Genomic DNA, 19,152 nt, shown 5'->3' on the forward strand with positions numbered 1-19,152 from the left:
CTAGATGCCATGCCGCAAGTGAGCAAGCAGAGACACGACCGGATCCATGCCTCTTCCTGTTTATGGTGTCATTGCTTGGCTGTGTTTCCAAACTTCCATCATAGCTGCTTTGATTCAGTCTTGAGTTTCTCTTTAAGTGTTTGCTTCTCTTTGATGTTTAGAGATTCCTAGTCAAATAGGGCTTATGCCTATTCGCACAGGCTCTGCCCGCGCGTCCCTGTCTTCACCTTTCCTTTGCATTTCTTCTGTAGCCAGGGTTTTCTGGACACCAAACACCAGTAAGCAGCTGGTGAGGAGTGGGCATGCCGAGTTGCCTTTGCAGTGAGGAGTGGGCATGCCTGGGCTGATTTTTTCTAGGTCCAGATTCATATAGTTTCTACTGCTCCCCAAACTGAGTTCCCCTTTTTTTCTCCCCCAAGAACCAGCATCTTGGCCCACAGCCTGCAGCCTGGACGAGCGACCTGTTTTAAAATCTGTGCATGTCGGACCTGTCAACATCCAGGCTCAGGAAAACAGGCTGCCCTTGAGCAGAACAGCTTTGCTAATCAATCATGCTTCAGGGAGTGGGCAGTTTGTACACGGGACGCCTATGAAAACGTCTGAGGGGAAACAGTACTTTCCATGTCTGCTGCAGGAAAGCCAGGACGTTTCCCTCCTGAAGGCTCAAAGCAAGCACATCAACAGACAGAATCCCGCTCAAGGTTTACTGCTGACAGAGGTGAAGTCTCATCTTAGACACCACATGCAAGGGACACAGTACAGAAACTGCCGACATGGTCACTCCGCTGTATGGTTAAGATTTTCATTGTGAATAAGAGAGATCAGAGAGAAAAAGAAGCAAGCTGGACATGGCCAGGGCTATCTTCGAGAAAACGGGGAAGAGCAGAGAAGAGGGAGAACACAGAGGACAGCAAGAGAGAAAGCGACAGAACGGAAAGAGCATCGGGTTCTAGGGAGGGCCTGTAGGGGAGCGGAGGGAAGTCCACGAATTGGAGGGATGTTAGGGTAGCCCAGGAGGTGAGGGGCGAGGGTGCTACCAGGACTTTGAAGTGTATAATAAGTATTTGTGACTAGGGGCTGACAGAGTCTGGAAGCCACGAAGCCCTGTGTCTCTTCTGCCAGAGGTAAGAAAATTGACTGGTTTGGCAGGTGGGAACTGGTTTCACCAGTTCCTGAGGAATGCTGGCATTTATCTGTTAGGAATTTTCTTATAATCCAGATTGAGCTCATTTCTGGATATTTGGACATCCTAAGACCTAACAGACATGAGGTTGTATGAAAAACAAACAAACAAACAAACAAACAAACAAAAAACCCTCCAGGATATGCTCCAGTATTCAGAAATCAGAAATAAACTACATTCAATCAAAAGCAAATAGAGTCGCTTGAGGAACCCCACGGGGCTACCAGTAATGCGCAAATGTGTCAATGAACGAGTCAAGCAAATGGACACCATCTGAAGCTAAGCCAGAAACAGAACACAAACTTCCACTGATGAGAGATTCCATTGGGGAAAGGCTGTCACAGTTTGTTAGGTGTATGTCCTGGATATAGCATGTTATCTGGGACAGACATGGTGATCTCCAAATGCACACACACACACTCACTCACTAAAGATAAGTTTTTAATTAAATAATTTAAAACTTTTCTAATGGTTTCAAAGTTCCTAAATTAGTGACAGAAAACATCACCACAGAAGTGGAATACACAGATAAGTCTCAATGTATTTGCCCTTTAACCCAGCAGCCCCATTCCTGTGACTGGTCATGCTCACATACGAACTGAATTATAGACAAAGCTGTCTACCGAGCAGTACTTGCAACACCAAGAGACTGAAATAGCCAGGTGTCCGTGAGGACTCGTTTAAGCGTCCCTGCTGCAGTGGGGACCTACATAATGACTTCCGGAAAATTGCTCATTCTGCAGTTCTGTTGCTTCTGACTCTGAGGTTAGTTCTGTTTTTACTAAACTAATGAGATGTTAGCAAATCTAAGGTATGCAGAAACTTGCTCAATATGTCCACGTAGAGCACAGCCTGTTTTTGTTTCTGGGCCCACATGAAGTGTTCCATGTGAACTTGCTGAGAGAATCGATTGCAGGTGCTGGAAGAGTCCACTGGTAACCATGGAATGAGGCTGTAGGGTTACATAGCCTTATGACTGTATTCACACAAGTAAACTTTGGCAAGGACTGCAGAAAAACCACTGGATGACCCCAATCGAACAGCTGACCCACAGAACTAGGAAGCAATGAAACAGCTGTTGCTGAAGCCACCATACTATGGAGCAAACTGACACAAGTGGTGTCTCTCAGCAGTCCCATACTATGAAGGCGACATACTAACCATGAAGAGAAGAAGGGACATTCTATACCAAGAATACAGTGCTAAATTAACAGACTATGTGAATAACAAACAGAGCACAAAGAGACACTGGACATGTACTTAAGAAAGTACATGTTACTATCTCTATCAATGGAGAAAGAAGACAACAAATTGGATAACTGAGGATGAGTGGATAAACTTATCAATAAATTTCTAAATTATTACAGTGTGTAAAGCATGAGAATTCATTACCCATCCAGAAACAGGGTTTAAAAGTGAATGCCATACCATGAAAGGCGGAATTCCAATCAACAAGCACAATTCCACAGAGAAGCTATTCCTTCTCTCATGGCCTTCCTGTGAAGCAGAACCACATTCCCTCATACCACGTGTGCTATTTGAATGCTTCTTCTCCGCTATGCAAGGTTATGAGCACATTTGGAGCACGGACCACTTCTCAGACATCTCAGTTGCTTCAGCCATCCGCGAGCGCTATGCAGAGCAAGTGGCTGCTCACTAAAGGGTTCTGAGGAGAAACTTTCAAAATCTTCTGGGTCTGTGAGATAGCTCAGAGGGAATGCCAACCCGTGTCCAATCTCTAGGACCCACAGGATAGGAGAGATCAGCACATGTGTTCAGTATGCATGTATATGTGTGTGTATGTTGCCATACACATAAGAGAAGAAATGTCCTCGGAACACTGGTAAGTCCTAGAAAATTGACAGCTTGATTTCTTCTGCAATACTCAGGCTGCAAATGCACACAATCTTCCAGGAAAAAAGGTATGCCTTCCTCCTGGGTTGAGACACACCTCCCAACTGTCAAATGTATTCTGAACTACCAGGGGAGGGTGAACTATACAAAAGTTAAATTTGAATGCCACAAAAGGCAAAATTCAAAACAGGCTCTTATATTTTAAAAATTAACAAAAACGAAGTTTAGAAAAATGGAAAAAGATATATCTGTCTTATTATTTCTCATAAGTCACAAACTGACTCCTGTGGACTGGACTGTGTCAAATTCAAGCAACAATAGTGGAATGTTGAATGCCGAGCTGCAAGGCTCCACCCCACCTCTACAGAAGGCAACACTCAACCACTGTGGAGAGCCTATTGACTTCAATGCTTCTAGGAAAGGGGAGACCACAGCTTTCTCTGTAAACCTTTTCAAGGGCTGACAACTCTCACTGGAAACCTCTACTTCCTTTGAAGATGTACCTTTCCTAGTAGGTCTTAGAGTTTCTCTTCTATCAGAGTCCACTGTTATATGTCCTAAGCCCATGAAGGTAGAAGACACTCCTTTGAGAAGGAAGTCTGGGGCACCTGAATGCTTGAAATTACACTTTTCTCTTGATTATCGTCTCAATCCTTACACATCGTTGACCACACCAAGAAATAGCACCATGTAGCATTGATACTATATCTGGACAGTGATGGGCAATTGCCAGGTATTATAGATACGCTAGAGATGTATGTAAAAAAAAGAGTAGGAACTAACGCTGTGTTTCCAATTGTCTCAAGAGAGATGGGTCATTTGTCTTCTCCATATAAGCTTCATAAATGCTTGTTGGAGAAAATATAAAAGCAGCAATCTGAGCAACGAGAAGAAAGCAAACATCAGAGTCATTGTGCACAAGCCCAAGGGAGAGAAAACTTCAAAGATGGTCAGGGGTTAGTGCTGTAGTACTAAGACATGTTTCTCTCGTGGTTGCTGGTCACGATAATTCCTGAAGGCCTAAATGGCTCTGAACTGTCTAGACCACCTAGGGCAGAGGGCTGTGGAGGCTGGACGACCTGGGGCAGAGGGCTGCAGGGGCTGGACCACCTGGGGCAGACGTTTGCAGAGGCTGGACCACCTGCTGCAGAGGGCAGCTTGACCACCTGGGACAGAATGCTGCAGGGGCCTGAGAAGTTGATGGTGAAGTTCTGACTTTACTGTACCAGGTTCACACCTTCATGTTTTTAATAGAAAAAAAAAATCCTGGGACTCATGCTAGTTTCAATTTAATTTTTATGCTATTTTAATTTTGACTGTAAAATTGGGAAACTTCAAAGAAAAGTCTGGAAGGAGACTTGGAATGTTTAAGCTAGCCCAGACTTCACACACTATGGGCACCATATGGTTTTTCTACCCCTGACTTTGGAAAAAGGAGAAAGCCGGTGTAGAAATATACTTTTGCAGTTAAAGTCTATTCAAAGACATGGAGGTTTACTTGATCTCTGAAGGAATGTATTTGATCAGGGGGACACTTAGCAAGAAAAAAAAATGAAGCTCTAAGTAAATATTGCCCATCTGCTCCTGGCCTCACCACCTGGCTCCTATTCTTTCTCTGATAGGTTCGAGCCAAGCAATTTTGTTTTATTTGTGCGCTTTGAGAGGCCACCTGTCGGGGAATAGACTTATACATTAAACAAAGTGAACATTCCATATTTCTGTGTTTCCCATATGATTTCCTTAAACAAAAAGCACTTATTTCACCTTAAGCAGATTTAAGAAATGCCGACTCTAACGAAAGGTATAAACAAGGCAATCTTCTGTTTATGAAGTCTGTTAACGGCCTATCCATAGAAAGACACCCTCTCCCTCCCCAACAGTGGGGAATTCATCCATCCACACATTTCGGTCATTTCCCTGGCTGTTAGAGGCTGCAGTGGAGGAAAAACACTTTACAAGGGAACATGGTATATTTGTGCTAAAAACAGGCACCACAGAAATCCAGAGAAGGGATCCAAAAATAAATACCAGGCACAAGGAAGCATGGGCACAAGCAAAAATAAGGCGGAGAATGTGCCTGTCTGGGGATGGTACTGTGAGGGAGGGGACGAGTGCTGAGTGGGGATTTGAAGCCAGGAAGGCTGGAAAGAGGGAAGGCCACTATGAGGAGTCAGTATGCAGGCTGAGGAAAGCGGGTGCTTTCCTCTCAGCTGTGTGTGGAAGCTCTCAGGCAGGGAATTTTTTTTTAAAGATTTCTTTATTTATTATGTATACAACATTCTGCCTCCATGTATGCCCACACGCCAGAGGAGGGTGCCAGATCTCATTACAGATGGTTGTAAGCCACCATGTGGTTGCTGGGAATTGAACTCAGGACCTCTGGAAGAGCAGATGGTGCTCTAAACCACTGAGCCATCTCTCCAGCCCACAAGGCAGGGAATTTTTAAGTTGGCTGAATAACAAAGTTTGGCTGTGTGGACCTGCAGCATCTATGGGAATAGACACAAAAGGGAAGTAAACTCCAACAGCCACTTGATCTCCAAAGGGCCTTGCTTCACTTAGTGTGACTCTGTCACAGCCTTCCTCTGACTGGGATGACTTCCACAAGGCCTTGCTCTGTCAGGTGACTCTATCATGGCCATCCTCTGACTGGGATGACTCCCACAAGGCCTTGCTCTGTCAGGTGACTCTATCATGGCCATCCTCTGACTGGGATGACTCCCACAAGGCCTTGCTCTGTTAGGTGACTCCATCATGGCCATCCTCTGACTGGGATGACTCCCACAAGGCCTTGCTCTGTTATGTGACTCCATCATGGCCATCCTCTGACTGGGATGACTCCCACAAGGCCTTGCTCTGTCAGCTGTGTTACAGGAATGTTTTGGATTTCCTAGAATTAGTGTCAACTCAAGCCAGTGTGTGATTACTTACTTTATTCCAGTTCAGTGTTACCATGGTAAATTACAATAGATCCCCTGGGAGAGGAAAGAGCAACAGCATACAATGTGGGCAGTGCTGTGGGGTTGTTTCTGCCTCCCCTTCACTCAAGGAGCTCCATGTCTATGAATTAGATTAGGTTTAGGGATGGATGGAGGTACTCACTTTTAATACTCATGATAGACTTTCATGCTCCTGGCCCAGGGGCTTCTGCTCCCACAGGCAAAGTGAGTGTTCTGTAGATTACCCATCTATTTAACTTCTGTGATACCATGGGAATAAATTTTGAAATGGAGGAAATGCAGTGAGAAAATATTTGCATGTAGAAGAGTGGGAACAAAGGTGTCTGGGGTGGGAGGGATGAGCTTGGGCAAGAAAATAATCGATCTTGTTTTGAGATGGTGCTAGGTTGTTCAAGTTGGCATGACAGACCTAGAGTTGGAAACATGAGGGACATGGGAGCAATTCTAGCCAACAGACATGGTTTTGAAAAGCCTACAATGTAGGCCCTTATTGGCAAAGGCTGTTCATTTGCTCCCAGCTGCTCAGATATGAAATAATAACAAAGAAACTATATTATTTGCAATACAGTTTGGTCAACAGCTTAAGCGTATTTCTAGCTAGCTCTTATCTCCTAAACTAACCCAGCTCCATTAATCTGTGCATCACCATGAGGTCGTGGCCTACCTGCAAAGCTTCAGTGGACTCTGACAGAAGCGTCTGTCTCCTGTGGCAGCTACATGGCTGCTCACAGATTCCACCTACTTTCTCCCAGCATTCAGTTTTGTTTTCCCACCTCACTCTATCCTGCCCTATCACAGGTCAAAGCGGTTTCGTTATTCATTAACCAATAAAAGCAACACATAGACAGAAGGACTTGCATGCCTTGCATGAAACGATGACAGGAGAAAATGAACTACCTAAAAGAAAGAAAACAGAGGAGTGTACAGAGGCCTGGGCAGAGGCAAACACTCTAATTTCTCCAAATGAGACAGAGGAAAGTGGGACCGTTGCAGAGGTGGTTGCTCAGTAGGTAGGGGGATGCACTATGGTATCAGTAAGAAGTGCAAAACAGAAGACTTCCCCTGCGTCCAGCTACTTTGGAGAAGGAGAGGGGCATACTGGATGTCAGCTCAAAAAGCCCCATAACTTCCTTCCCAGACAAGAGCTTCACTGGCATGCTTGGCACAGATCTGGGGAGGTGAACAGGCATGGAGAAAGTGGACCAGATATGTCAAGCTGTAGACTCAGAACATTATGCTACAGCTTGAGAAACTTTACGAATATACGGAGGAGCACACTGCAGGACAAAGACAGGACAAAGAAAAGAGGCCTGAGGAGACAGCTTAGCAGTTGAAGAACTTGCTTCATGTGTTAGAAAGCATTTAATTTGTGGTTTATTGTTTCAGGGGATTATAGTCCATGACCATCCTAGCAGAGAGCATACCAGCAGGCGTGATGTTGGAGCAGCAGCTGAGATCTTACATCTTGGTCAGCAAGGAGGAAGCAGAGAGACCTAACGGGAAATGGCATGAGCTTGTGAAACCTCAAAGCCCGCCCCCAGTAACACACCTCCTCCACAAGGCCACACCTCCTAATCCTTTTCAAACAGTTCCACCAACTGGTGATCAAGCATACAAACAGATGAGCCAGCAGGATCCTTTCTCATTCAAACCATCACACCCTGCAAACAGGAGGATCAGAACTTGGATCTGCAGAAATCCACTTAAATACTAGGAGGGCTTGGGGGCTACCTGTAACCTCAGCCTTGGAAGGCAGACACAGGGATCCCCACATCAAGCTGGCTAGCAGGCATAGGCACATGGCTAAGCTTTGGTTTTGATTGAGCAACTGCTTCAATAATTAAGGTAGAAAAGCAACCATGGATGATTCCTGATACCATCCTCAGGCCTCCACAGGCACAGTCACAGAATGCATGTGTTTACATACTCATGCATGCAAAAAAAAATGTATGCACACAAATGCACACACCATATACACATGACAGAAATGAAGAAAGGGACTGTTCTCCAGAACTGGGGAGCTGTTGGGCACTCACAGGCAGTAAAGGGGACAGAGATAACGTGCTAGGAAGTCCTGGACTATTCGAAAGGCAGCTAGGAGGAGCAGGAAGCAGGAAGTGAATGTTCTAGGGCCTTGAAGGGCTAGGATCGGGGTGACGTGGGTGGTGATGGCACCAGGCCTGACTAAGGGGAACTGCCATTCTTTGGAAAACAGTGAGCGCTGCATTAGCACTGAGAAAATCTTATCAGTGCCTTAAAATGTTAGCCCTGTATTACATGCTCCACATATGTTTTACAGAAATCTTTGATCTGAAGTAGTCTAATCAGCCATGAGTCTGTATCTAAACCTCTGTGAGGAAATATATTAATTTAAATCTACATTGCTTTGATGAATGAGGTTTAAAGGAGCTGAACTTCTGCCTACTGAAAGACTGTGGATTAAGAGATAACATTTTTTCACGTGTTCATTTTGGTCACATGCTTTAGAATGAGCTTATGCTGCCCATGAGTCTGCTTTCCTTCCAGCTTCTGCAGAGCAACCACGCAGTTCTTCGATCTTCTTGGGTCTCCTCTGCAGGGCTCTACTCAGCAGGGTGAGCTCCACGCTCTGCCCTGCTGCAGCACAGTTCCTCCCGCAGGCTCCATCCCGTGCTTCGATTGTTTTCGAACCCATTTCTATGCTCTGGCACCTTTCCTTTCATTCCTCCTGGTACCAAGGACTAAGCCTATTCTCTCTGGCTGTCCTTAATCTATTCAGTCACCATTTCTTCATTCTTCCCAAAGTCCTCAGCAAACAGTCGCTGATGACAGCTGGCCTCATTGTCTCTTGACCCAACTCTATTTTCTGAGCCCAGTGTTGATATCTATATTTTAAGTTTTCACCTTTCAACCTTGACCAGAATTCCTTGGAGGAACAGTGAGGTTTGAGTAGCAATCAATAACCATTTACATTTGATTTTTGTGGGGCAGTCCTTCCTAGTTCTCTTCCTCCAGAATGCTACACCGCATGGTATCTGGCCCTGTGCTAGCCTGGATGCAGCCTCTCTTTTCACACAGCTGGTAACCTCCTTGCCAACATCTTGGAGCTACACTGTGCCACTGTAACTTGATGGCAGTGCTGGAGTGACATTGTCTCATCCCGAAAGCCAGGTTCTCCATGACCTTCCTGCCTGGCTTTATCAGACTGCAATCTACGGGGCCAGAAATGCCAACCTGCGACCCCTCTCTTTGTTCTCTGGGGAGAGGGCTCTTAATGGATAGGGTTGTGGAATATGACATTTGTAGAGATCTTCTGTTAGCAGAGAGAACTTCCAATGCCTGACACTGCATTTAGTTTAAAAAACAAACCAAAAATAACCCTACGTTTCTCCAAAAGAATAAAGAAGTGATGGTGCCCTCCAAAAGTCACATGAAACAGGGTGTCCCACTTTAGAGAGTCTAAAATCATGATCCTCCTGGCCACTGATCACAAACTTCCTGGGACCCCAGTCTCAGTATCTTTGGTCAGAATTCAAACCTTTTTTAAATAAAGGTTTCTACCCTTTGCATGAGAATGAACTGCAGGAAGGAAGTGGGAGAAAGAAAGGACACAGAGAAAGGTCAACTTTGTGAATCCATTTGCTTTCTCTCAGTTAGGAGTAAGTGCTGAAGCTGGAAGAGGCAGGAATGCCGAGATCAGGGAAAGCAAACAACAGGCCAACTGGCCCAGTATCTGCATATGCCATTTCTCTCCCAGACGGCCAAGGTTGGTCTCAGAATCTCAAACAAAAACATGACAACAGGCAAATTTCTTAAAGTAAAAGGGAGTGGCAGCCACACGGGTGCTTTTATTGGCTAATATCCCAAAATCTCCTTCTAGCATTGTGTGCTCAATACAACTGCAGTCAATCACTGGTGACCAAATCACCTGGGATGGAAGACAATAAGTCCCACACATACCCACTGCTGATAAACTCACAAGAACGACCTTAGTGCAGGAGCCTAACCTTTTCTTAGAAAAGGAAGAAAAAAGAAGCAATTCTCGGTAAAAGATAAACCACAAGGCTACTGTGTTCAAGGCGGGTTGTACACATTAAACCACATGCATACCAAAATGATGCTTAGACTGTCTCATCCAAGAAGTCAGTCAACTCGGAACTAAGGAGCAAGACTTTTACACTGAGTCTGATGCTTCCTGAAGGCGTTTCAACATTCCCATCTGCTATCCTCTCTGCTCTGGGGCCGGCTGCCACGCAGGGATTCCATCTGCTAAGCCATGACTGTAGGCATTCTTTCACAGGATGGATCATTGAGATGCCTCTCAGTGACAGAATCTCTGTGACCTATCTCACAGTGCAAGGGGCCTCTCACCCTCAAGGACCTCAAGGTCTCAGAATGATATCAGAGAAAAATACTAAGGGGAGGCAGGGGCAAAGCAGTTCTGTTAGGCAGAAAGTCTGACAACAGAAAAAGCAGCCGTGAAAAGATCTGCGATCAGCCATGGAGGATGCTTCCAGAAGGATGTGGACAGGTGGGTCAGCAACCAAAGCATATGCTCTCAGAGGTAACGATTGAAGACCCACACTTGGCAGAGTTGGAAAGCTGAGGGATACGGGAAGAGGGAGAGCAGTCAGAGAAACAAGGAAGAAGAGAAGCGATCAGGTTGATGGAAGTAAGGGAGGAAGGACCCGACAGCTGGTGATGTGGACAAGAACAGTGCAGTACAGAGAGGAACATCCCAGCAGCTCAAGAGTCCTCCGTGAGATCTGACACCCCCCCACACACACACACACTTCTGGGTTTTTCTCTGTCACATGCAAGGTTTCAAAGCTTTGAAAGAGCAAATGGAGCTGACTCTCACCTGGACATATTGGTGGTTCAAGTCAGAGTTGCATATTCCACAGATGGCAGGAAAAAAACCAAAGCTTTGTGACAAGAACTGCAAAGGAGCAAACTAAAGTTCAGACAGAAATTTCTAGTACCCCTGTAACCAAACAATGCCAGGGTTTTTTGTTTGTTTGTTTGTTTTGTTTCTTTTTTTTTAATCCCACTAAAAATAAAATTATACTTTAGGCTCTAGGGCACATTCCTATAAATAACATTCCCCAGAAGTCAGCATAGTAAACTGTGGTCGTCTCTTAGTGACTTCTTGCACATATGGCATTGGGAGGGTCTGGTGTGGCTCCTCGTCTGTCTAGATGTCTGTATTTCCAAGGGACCTGAGAGACCTCCTTTCCTATAATCTAGAGGCTTCTGCTCCTGGTAGGAACCAGGAAGAACAACAGCCACATTCTGCTGGAGGAACTGTCAATCAGTGTCCCATTCAGAACACAGCCTGGGAATATCTACACCGGTTCAGAAAGATGTGCTGTCATTGATCAAGCCACACACACACACACACACACACACACACATTTATGGGCACAGGTACGTTTACCACCAAACTGTAGTTCAACAAATCATGCTACATTTTACATTTGAGATTATTTGAAAAATATTTTCTAATAGAGAGGGTAAATTTATTTCTTGTTTCACTTGATCTATATTATTGTTCTCATTGGTGAGTTGAAGAGATATCTTAATTTACTTACAAGTCAACATTTATGACTCTTTTTAAAAATAATTTGGTCAATTATTTGATCAGAGTCCTAGTTAGTCTTCCCAATTTATATGGTTCAATAATATACACACGCACACAGAAGAGTTTTAGTGTTTATATATTCACACTAAATATACATACAAATACATATACATATATATATACATGTGTGTGCATGTGGCTGAGAGTATATGTATGTAGACTACATGCAGGCAGGTACGCACAAAGCCCAGAAGAGAGTATTGTGTCCCCTGGGACTGGGGTATAGGCAGTTGTAAGTGATTTGACGTGGGTGCCGAGAAACAAAGCCAAATCTTCTGCAAGAGCAGCTGGGGCTGGGCCACCTCTTCATCACTCCCGCAATATATTTTAACCTTAGAAAGTTCACTAAAATTTAGAGGACAAATAAGTACACGTAGTGTGTTTGTGATGCATTTGTGTATATGCATGTGTACATGGAGGTGTACACACATGTGCTGTGGGATAATGCTTTTGTACCCTGTAAAGATTTGTTGCTTGTATTGATTCAAGCCAGGCAGGAAGTACATGAGGGGTGACCAGACTAGGAGAATTCTGAGAAGAGGAAAGGCTCAGTCTGTAGTCACCAGCCAGATGAAGAGGAAGCAAGACAAGAACGACACATGGCTAAACCTAGATAAGAATCATGGGTTAATTTAAGTTGTAAGAGCTAGTTAATAATAAACCTGAGCTAACAGGCCAACCAGTTTATAATCAATATAAGCATCTGTGTGTTTTGTTGGGACTGAACATCTGTGGGATCAGGCAGGACAGAAACTTTCATCTACACACGTGTGCATGAATGTGCATATACATAGACCTGGAGGCCAGAGGCTGACATACAGAATCTTCCTCAATTATTCTTCACCTCAAGTTTTGTGACAGGGTCTGTCTAAACCTGAAGTGCGTCATTTGAATAGACTGCCAGGCCAGCAAGCGTTGTGATCCACCAATCTCTTTCTGAGAACTGTATCCTGTTAGCAACTCTGTGCCTAGCTTCTGTGTGGGTGCTGGGCATCTGAACTCTGGTCTTTGTGCTTTACCAACTGAACCATGTCTCCAACCCTTAAATAAATTTACATTGGTATTGAATAAAAGCAAATATTGGTGACATCCAGGAATCAAATATAACAATATAAAAACCAGCAGGGGCATTTCAATATTGTCTTGTAGAGCGAGAAGGAGAAAAGATGTATTTTCAATCTGATTTTTATAAGATGACAACAAAATTTATGACATGTTTGCATGGATCCAAAATTGTTCAGTGTGGTTGTGTGAGCTGAGTAACACATGGAAGGATGTGGACACATCTCAAACACGAGCGCTCAGGACAGAGAGAGAAGAGGAGGAATACGAAGGAGGAGGAGAGAAGTGGAAAATGAACGATGGTGACTAGGAAACCTACTTGTGAGCTGGGAGGCCACTTGAGGGAAACAATGTGTGTAAGGAACACACGTGGCAGGGTGAGAGCCACGTGACTCCACGATGTCCGTGCTTTTCTTTTCAGCAGGTGGGACGCCTTTGGAGAATTTCTGTGTTATTCTTGTTCGTGTATTGAAGTACTTATAGCCCCATCAACTATGAGTGAAAAAAAGACTTATTAAGGGAAAAATACAAAAGTTATATGTGGGGCAATATAGTTCCCAAAGAAGAAGGTAGCAAGGTGAGCTTGTAAAGCCAAGTTATATGACTAAAGTAAGACTGTAAGTTTCAGGCAATGTCAATGAGACAGCTATACAAAGTGCTGGTCAATAGCAGTACGTTGTGCTTTGTTTGTTTGTTTGGTGGTGAACCACCAATGATATTTCTTATTTATTTTCTATATTTTCAGATTTTTCTATAAAATCCTATTTTGCTTATCCTGTCAAACATACTGCAGTGCATACTCCCGAGTAGAACCTTGAACCATCAGAGTGATGCCTTCGGATATTAACCATGGTGGCTCTCAAAAAGTGGGGTTTAAGCTCCACATGGAGCAGGGGCACCAATGTAGTTGATGAGGGCTCTGGTAGAGGTGGTACAAAGCGAGCGGGCTCTTGTAAGCCTGAAATGTCCTCTGAGGAACTGAATACATGAGTGGTGTATGGTTGAAGTTCTGGCAAGCGGCCCTAGTGAAGTTTCGCTGGTGCCTACAGAAACTTTGACATTCAGAAAATGTCAAAGCCGTGTGATTAACTACAAAAGCGTATTTAGTCTCTAAATGTATCCCCATCTTGAAACCCACATGGAGGGTAAGCATAAGCCAACAGGAAGGATGATGTGTGACAGAAACTCCAGAAGCCCACACTTAGGACCCGAGATACTTTGTCCCCACACACAGTTGTGGAAAGCATTGCCTAGGACAAACAAAGGGACTGATAGAGCACATAAAAACGGTTCCTGGGAAACTTTGGCCTTGGCTCACTTTCTGTTCCAGTCAACACAGCAGGTTTCTCATCAGCATAAGAAGAAATTAGCAGAGACACTTTGATGCAGTTGTGGTCTGCTCTTTTCTAACAGTTTGCACATTCTGGGAACCCTCCGCCCTTTCCTTAGAAGTCGTCAGAGAAAGGATCACAGTGCTGTACTAAAGAAGGTGGAAGGAGATGGCTTCAAAGAGCCTCCCACCTTCCGGATTCTGACTCAAGATGAAATGCTATGCCAGCCACCAGCCCTCTGCCTTCTTTCTCTCAGATGCATCAACCACAGTGGTCACTAAATGAACTGTGTTTCCTGACAGCCTTGAAGCTGATGAAACACAACAGAGGCAAATCATCTCAGCAATGCAACTGATGCAACGCTTCCCAACAGCATGTCATCACGAACTAATGCAACCCTTCCCAACAGCATGCCATCACGAAACTGAAACATTCACTAAATAATCAAAGGCTGAGACAAAGAAAACAAGAGGCATGTTTGCAAGACAAGTTCTGAGCAGTTTCCAATAAAAGAATGGACTAAAATTACTTGATGGATTTTGAGGTGGCTCAGAGGGTAAAAGCACTTGTCACTGAGACTGAGACCTTGAGTTTGAGTGCAGATATCCCATGTTGGAAGAAGAAGCTAGACTCATACAAGTTGTTTTACACACACACACACACACACACGTAAAGAAATTGTTTAAAGGAGTTGGTTTGTGGGTATCCCTCAGGAAAATGTGATGTGACTTGGCTTCTCCCAAGAAAGGATCACTTAGCTGCCATTTTCAACAGCTGGAAAAGAATGAAAGAGCATTCTTCATGAGAAACGGGATTCTCTGTGTAGACTGGTGAGGAATGGGATTCTCTGTGTAGACTGGTGAGGAATGGGATTCTCTGTGTGGACTGGTGAGGAATGGGATTCTCTGTGTGGACTGGTGAGGAACAGGATTCTCTGTGTAGACTGGTAAGGAACAGGATTCTCTGTGTAGACTGGTAAGGAGGTAGGCATTGTGTTCGGTTGGTGCTGGCCTGAGGACCCCATGAAGGACATTTCTCCTCATGCAGGAACACTTCCCCTAGCAAAAAGCTCCTTTTTTTTCCTCTTTGATGAAATGTCTGTTCCTGCTATGGAAGGACACTCCTACTGTCTAGGCCCAGCCTCCTGACCAACCCACCTCTCCCTCTTCCTTCTCATGTAGCCTAAAGCTTTTTTTCTGCAAAGCTCTGCCCCCAGCTGTAGAAGAGGAACAGAAGGTGAAGTTCAACCTCCTTTTTCTCCTTTTCTTCCCTCTCCTTCCTTTCCCTCACTGTTCACCTTCTTTGTAAAGCCATGCTGAGGTTTCTCTACAAGCCTACAGAGACATTATGTCAGTGGCACTCATCTCTTCTTCATTGCCCCCCACTCAGCCCCTTGAGTCTTCCATTACTGTCGTGTCTGCTTGTGACCTCCATCCAATCAGCTGCAGCTCTGAATCTCCTATCTGGCTCATCTTTTCTACTCTTGTTTTTCCATCTCTCCTTACATCAAGACTTTTTCAGACCTGGTCTCCCTGCTCTGGTCTCATAGCAACTGACTGCCATTCTAAATCATGAGCCATTTGATGTCACTCCGCTCAACTGAATCTTATCCAATATCCATGTCTGTATAACATAACCTGACTTACTTCACTCACCACTGAGAGATGTCTATCTTCTATGCACACAAGACTCTCCTAAGTCTTCTACACAATTTCACTCGAGGTTTGTCTTTATGCCATTCCTACTGTGTGAGATGACCTTCTGCCACATCGACCACAGAGAAAAAGCCTACCTTTTGAACCCAGACCACATGCCAGTATCTCAGCCGAGTCAAGTTGGTCATTGCTCCTCTGGAACTGCCATGCCTTAGTCACCTGCCATCCTGGAGCTACTCCTGAACCATCAATTCCTGTCCACTTTCCTTTGCATCCCAACACTGTGTTCCAACCATGCCAGCTCTCCACAAACACAAACAAACACCAAGGGAGCTGTCAGCCTCATGATGATTTTACCAGCCAATATTGTCTGCCACAGAATTTACAGCCAACAAGTATCTGTGATGATCACATCAGAACATGCCAGCAGGGGTTCCAGGGGCAAGGGAGCTAGGAGGAGATGGGTTTGTCTACTGAAAGCCTATTACAGTGTTAATCCAGCACCAGAGATCCACAGCTATGAAGACATAGTACTGTCTGTACATCACCATTCACAAGCCTGCCCGCCTTGCTGAGCACGTTGGGAGTAGGACCGCTATGCTGCAAAAACACCCAAGAATTCTAGAAGACAAGGATATGTGTTGCCTCTGGGACGCAGTGGGTTTACACAAAATGAAGACATTTGTCACTCACCAGTCCTAATCCCCAGATCTTCCACCTACTTTAACCCACTTACAACAAGAGATCAGAGCCACAAATGTAGCTGAAAAAAAAAAAAAACAAGAATATCTAAAAATAATGAAAAATAAAAAAATAAAAACTCAACATTTTATTACCTGTGAAGTTGATCTGGTGGAAGAAAGTCTTTGTATGGGACGATAATTTTGTTTCAAAGATCAGTATCTCAAGAGCAGCTGTGCAAATTTCCCTGAAGCACTCAAGGTGATCTATGACATAAGGTGGCCATATGTCCTGGCTTGTCAGGGAGAGTCCCAGTGCACACCTGTTGTTCCTGCAAAGCTATTAATAGTGCCCCTTTCACACTCAGAACAGGCCCAGTTTGAATGGCAGACTGCATGAGCCCACGTCTTCGAGGCCATCAGACATGCAAGGGGCAGTGGTCTGCTCAGGACACACAGAGCAGCAAAGGGCCAGGATCCCTGCTTCCTCACACCAAGCTGCTGCTATCTGAGAGAACATATTTCCTTTGGGCTGTTTCTTCACCAACTAATCTGCTAGAACACACTGGGGAAGTGGTAATGCTAACAATCCGTGGCCTGCAGGCCCAGCCCTTTCAGTTTCAGGGTGCAGCTAAAACACAAGCACGATTGTGAAGAAGGTTGGGATAGCGGGGTTGTAAGTGCATAGCTCAGAGGAGCTAAAGGCAGAAAGAAGGTGATTGGTTCCAGTCTTTAGTGAATGATTAAACTGGAAGGGAAAGAGAAAAAGGACGGAGAAAGAAAGGAAGGGAAAGGAAAGGGAGGGGAGGAGAAGGAAGGAAAGAGTGTTTGTCTCCCAGGCAGGGAGTGGAGGTTTTATGGAGATGGCTCGGCAGGTAACATGCTTGCTGGGCAAACAGGAGAACCTACCTTCTGATCCCAGAACCCGTGTGAAAACCAGGCCCAACACTGTGAGCCAGTACCCAGGACTTGGGGAAACGGCCACAGGGTGGGATTAGAGATTGTCTCAAATAGAAAAAAAAAAAAAGATGGGGGGGGAGGAGGGAGAAAAGGAAGGAAAAAGACAAGAAAGTGATATAGGACACACTCTCAATCCCAGGTCTCCATATGGACATGTGCACTCACCCCCCCCACACACACACTGCCTACACACACACACACACACACACACACCACTTACACACACACCGCCTACACACACACACACAATATTCCAACACATCATCCCCACCCACCCCTAAGTCCCACCCACCCCCACCCCCCACACCCCCATCTACCCCCACACCCCCACACCCTACCCCATCCTACTTAAAAAGAAAAAAATGGATTGTCATAAACTACCTAAATGATCCCATAAGTATCATTACCATATATGGCAAAAGAGAAAAATAAAAACAAAATACAAACAGTCTGTGGTTTTCCCAAAATGTCACAGTGATTTAGGCTCCACAACCATCAGATCCAAGCAACTGGACAGCCAGCCAAGAGCTGGTGGCTGTACAACAGTGTTCCTGTGGTGTGCTAAGAAAACAGCGGCCATCTTTCTAATTCTTCCCAGCTTCCTGCTAACTGGCTGTGGAAGGGTAGGATGGTAAGAGAGATGTTCTCTCTCTCTCTCTCTCTCTCTCTCTCTCTCTCTCTCTCTCTGCACATGCATGTGCACTCATGTTTGCATGGTGGTGGCAGTGGAGGGGATTTCAGAGGTTGACATCAGGAGTCTTTCTCTACCTTTCTCTTTGTTTTTGAGATAGGCTTTTCACTATTTTGGTTCCAACAAACTCCAGAGCTTTTCTTTCTCTATTCTCTTAGCCCTGGGGTTTCATGCATGTAATGTCACTGTATTTGCATTTTATGTGAATGTTGAGAATTCAAATTTAGGTTCTCATAATTACAAAGCGAGCACTTTAACCGTGATCCAACTCTCCAGCCCCCAAAGAACCCTTTGACCTCTAACTGTCCATGTTCTTGAGACTTGGGATGGTGCTCGCATTCTGATGCCCAAGCAGCAACGTCATAAATACGGTTGCAGTTTTACATTGGGCTGCATTCATAGCCATCCTGAGATTCAGGCAGTAAATGTGGCTCACATGCTGCAAGCAGACTTATCTGGGTCCATTGAGGAGTGATAATATTCTAGAAGATAGAAGAGATGGATAAGTGATCATACTGCCAACAGACCAAAAGAAGCAGAGTCTTGAGACAGGAGTGAGGTTATTGGGAAGGTCTGGCAGGTACCAGGCTCAGAAGCATCACTAGTCACCTCTGCAGCTGCAGCTGAGAGAAGAGCAGGGAGCCACCAGAAGAAGAGAAGAATGTTGTTTGAGGACCAGTTAGATCCCTAGTCTGTAGATTTTATTCTTATCCTCATCTACTCATCTCACTTGGTGATGTCAGAGGTTTGGCCCATGAAGAGAAAGTTCCTAGGCACTGAGATGTTCCTACTTCACCTGTAGAGTATTCTTGACAGTTAGAGCATCTCCAGGACCCCTCACAAAGTGTCTTTAGGGCTAACATCATGAGTTACCTGAGCAAATGGCAACAATGTATCATTCTACAGCAGTGCTCAAAGTTGACATTCTCCTTGTGCAGCCCCATAGTTTCCAATAAATTCAATAATTATCCCTTCCTAAAAGTGACCAGGTAGCATAGCCAAGATGGCCAAACATACCAGAAAGACTTCTAGACAAGAGCTAGAACTCACGACACAGACAGACAGCAAAACAGAAGAAGAAGAAGAAGAAGAAGAAGAAGAAGAAGAAGAAGAAGAAGAAGAAGAAGAAGAAGAAGAAGAAGAAGAAAACTTCTGA

At 44.7% G+C, this 19,152-nt stretch overlaps 1 protein-coding gene across 3 annotated transcripts in view; it reads right to left on the reverse strand.

Moving 5' to 3' along the window:
- Positions 1-19,152, reverse strand: part of Bcl2 (BCL2 apoptosis regulator) — a 174,060-nt gene that overhangs the window by 64,201 nt on the left and 90,707 nt on the right. The window contains exon 2 of one of the 3 annotated variants that reach the window (XM_050119765.1): positions 13,032-13,171. The exons of the other annotated variants lie outside the window; for them this stretch is intronic. Coding sequence (XP_049975722.1) covers positions 13,157-13,171 — 15 coding nt within the window. The 3' untranslated portion in view covers positions 13,032-13,156. Of the gene's footprint in view, positions 1-13,031; positions 13,172-19,152 lie in introns of those variants that run through there. 3 annotated transcript variants of the gene reach the window in all.

This window comes from Alexandromys fortis, unplaced genomic scaffold (assembly GCF_014885135.2).
Source record: "Alexandromys fortis isolate MF-2015 unplaced genomic scaffold, M_Fortis_MF-2015_v1.1 scaffold_96, whole genome shotgun sequence".
In the NCBI taxonomy this organism is placed as follows: Eukaryota; Metazoa; Chordata; class Mammalia; order Rodentia; family Cricetidae; genus Alexandromys; species Alexandromys fortis.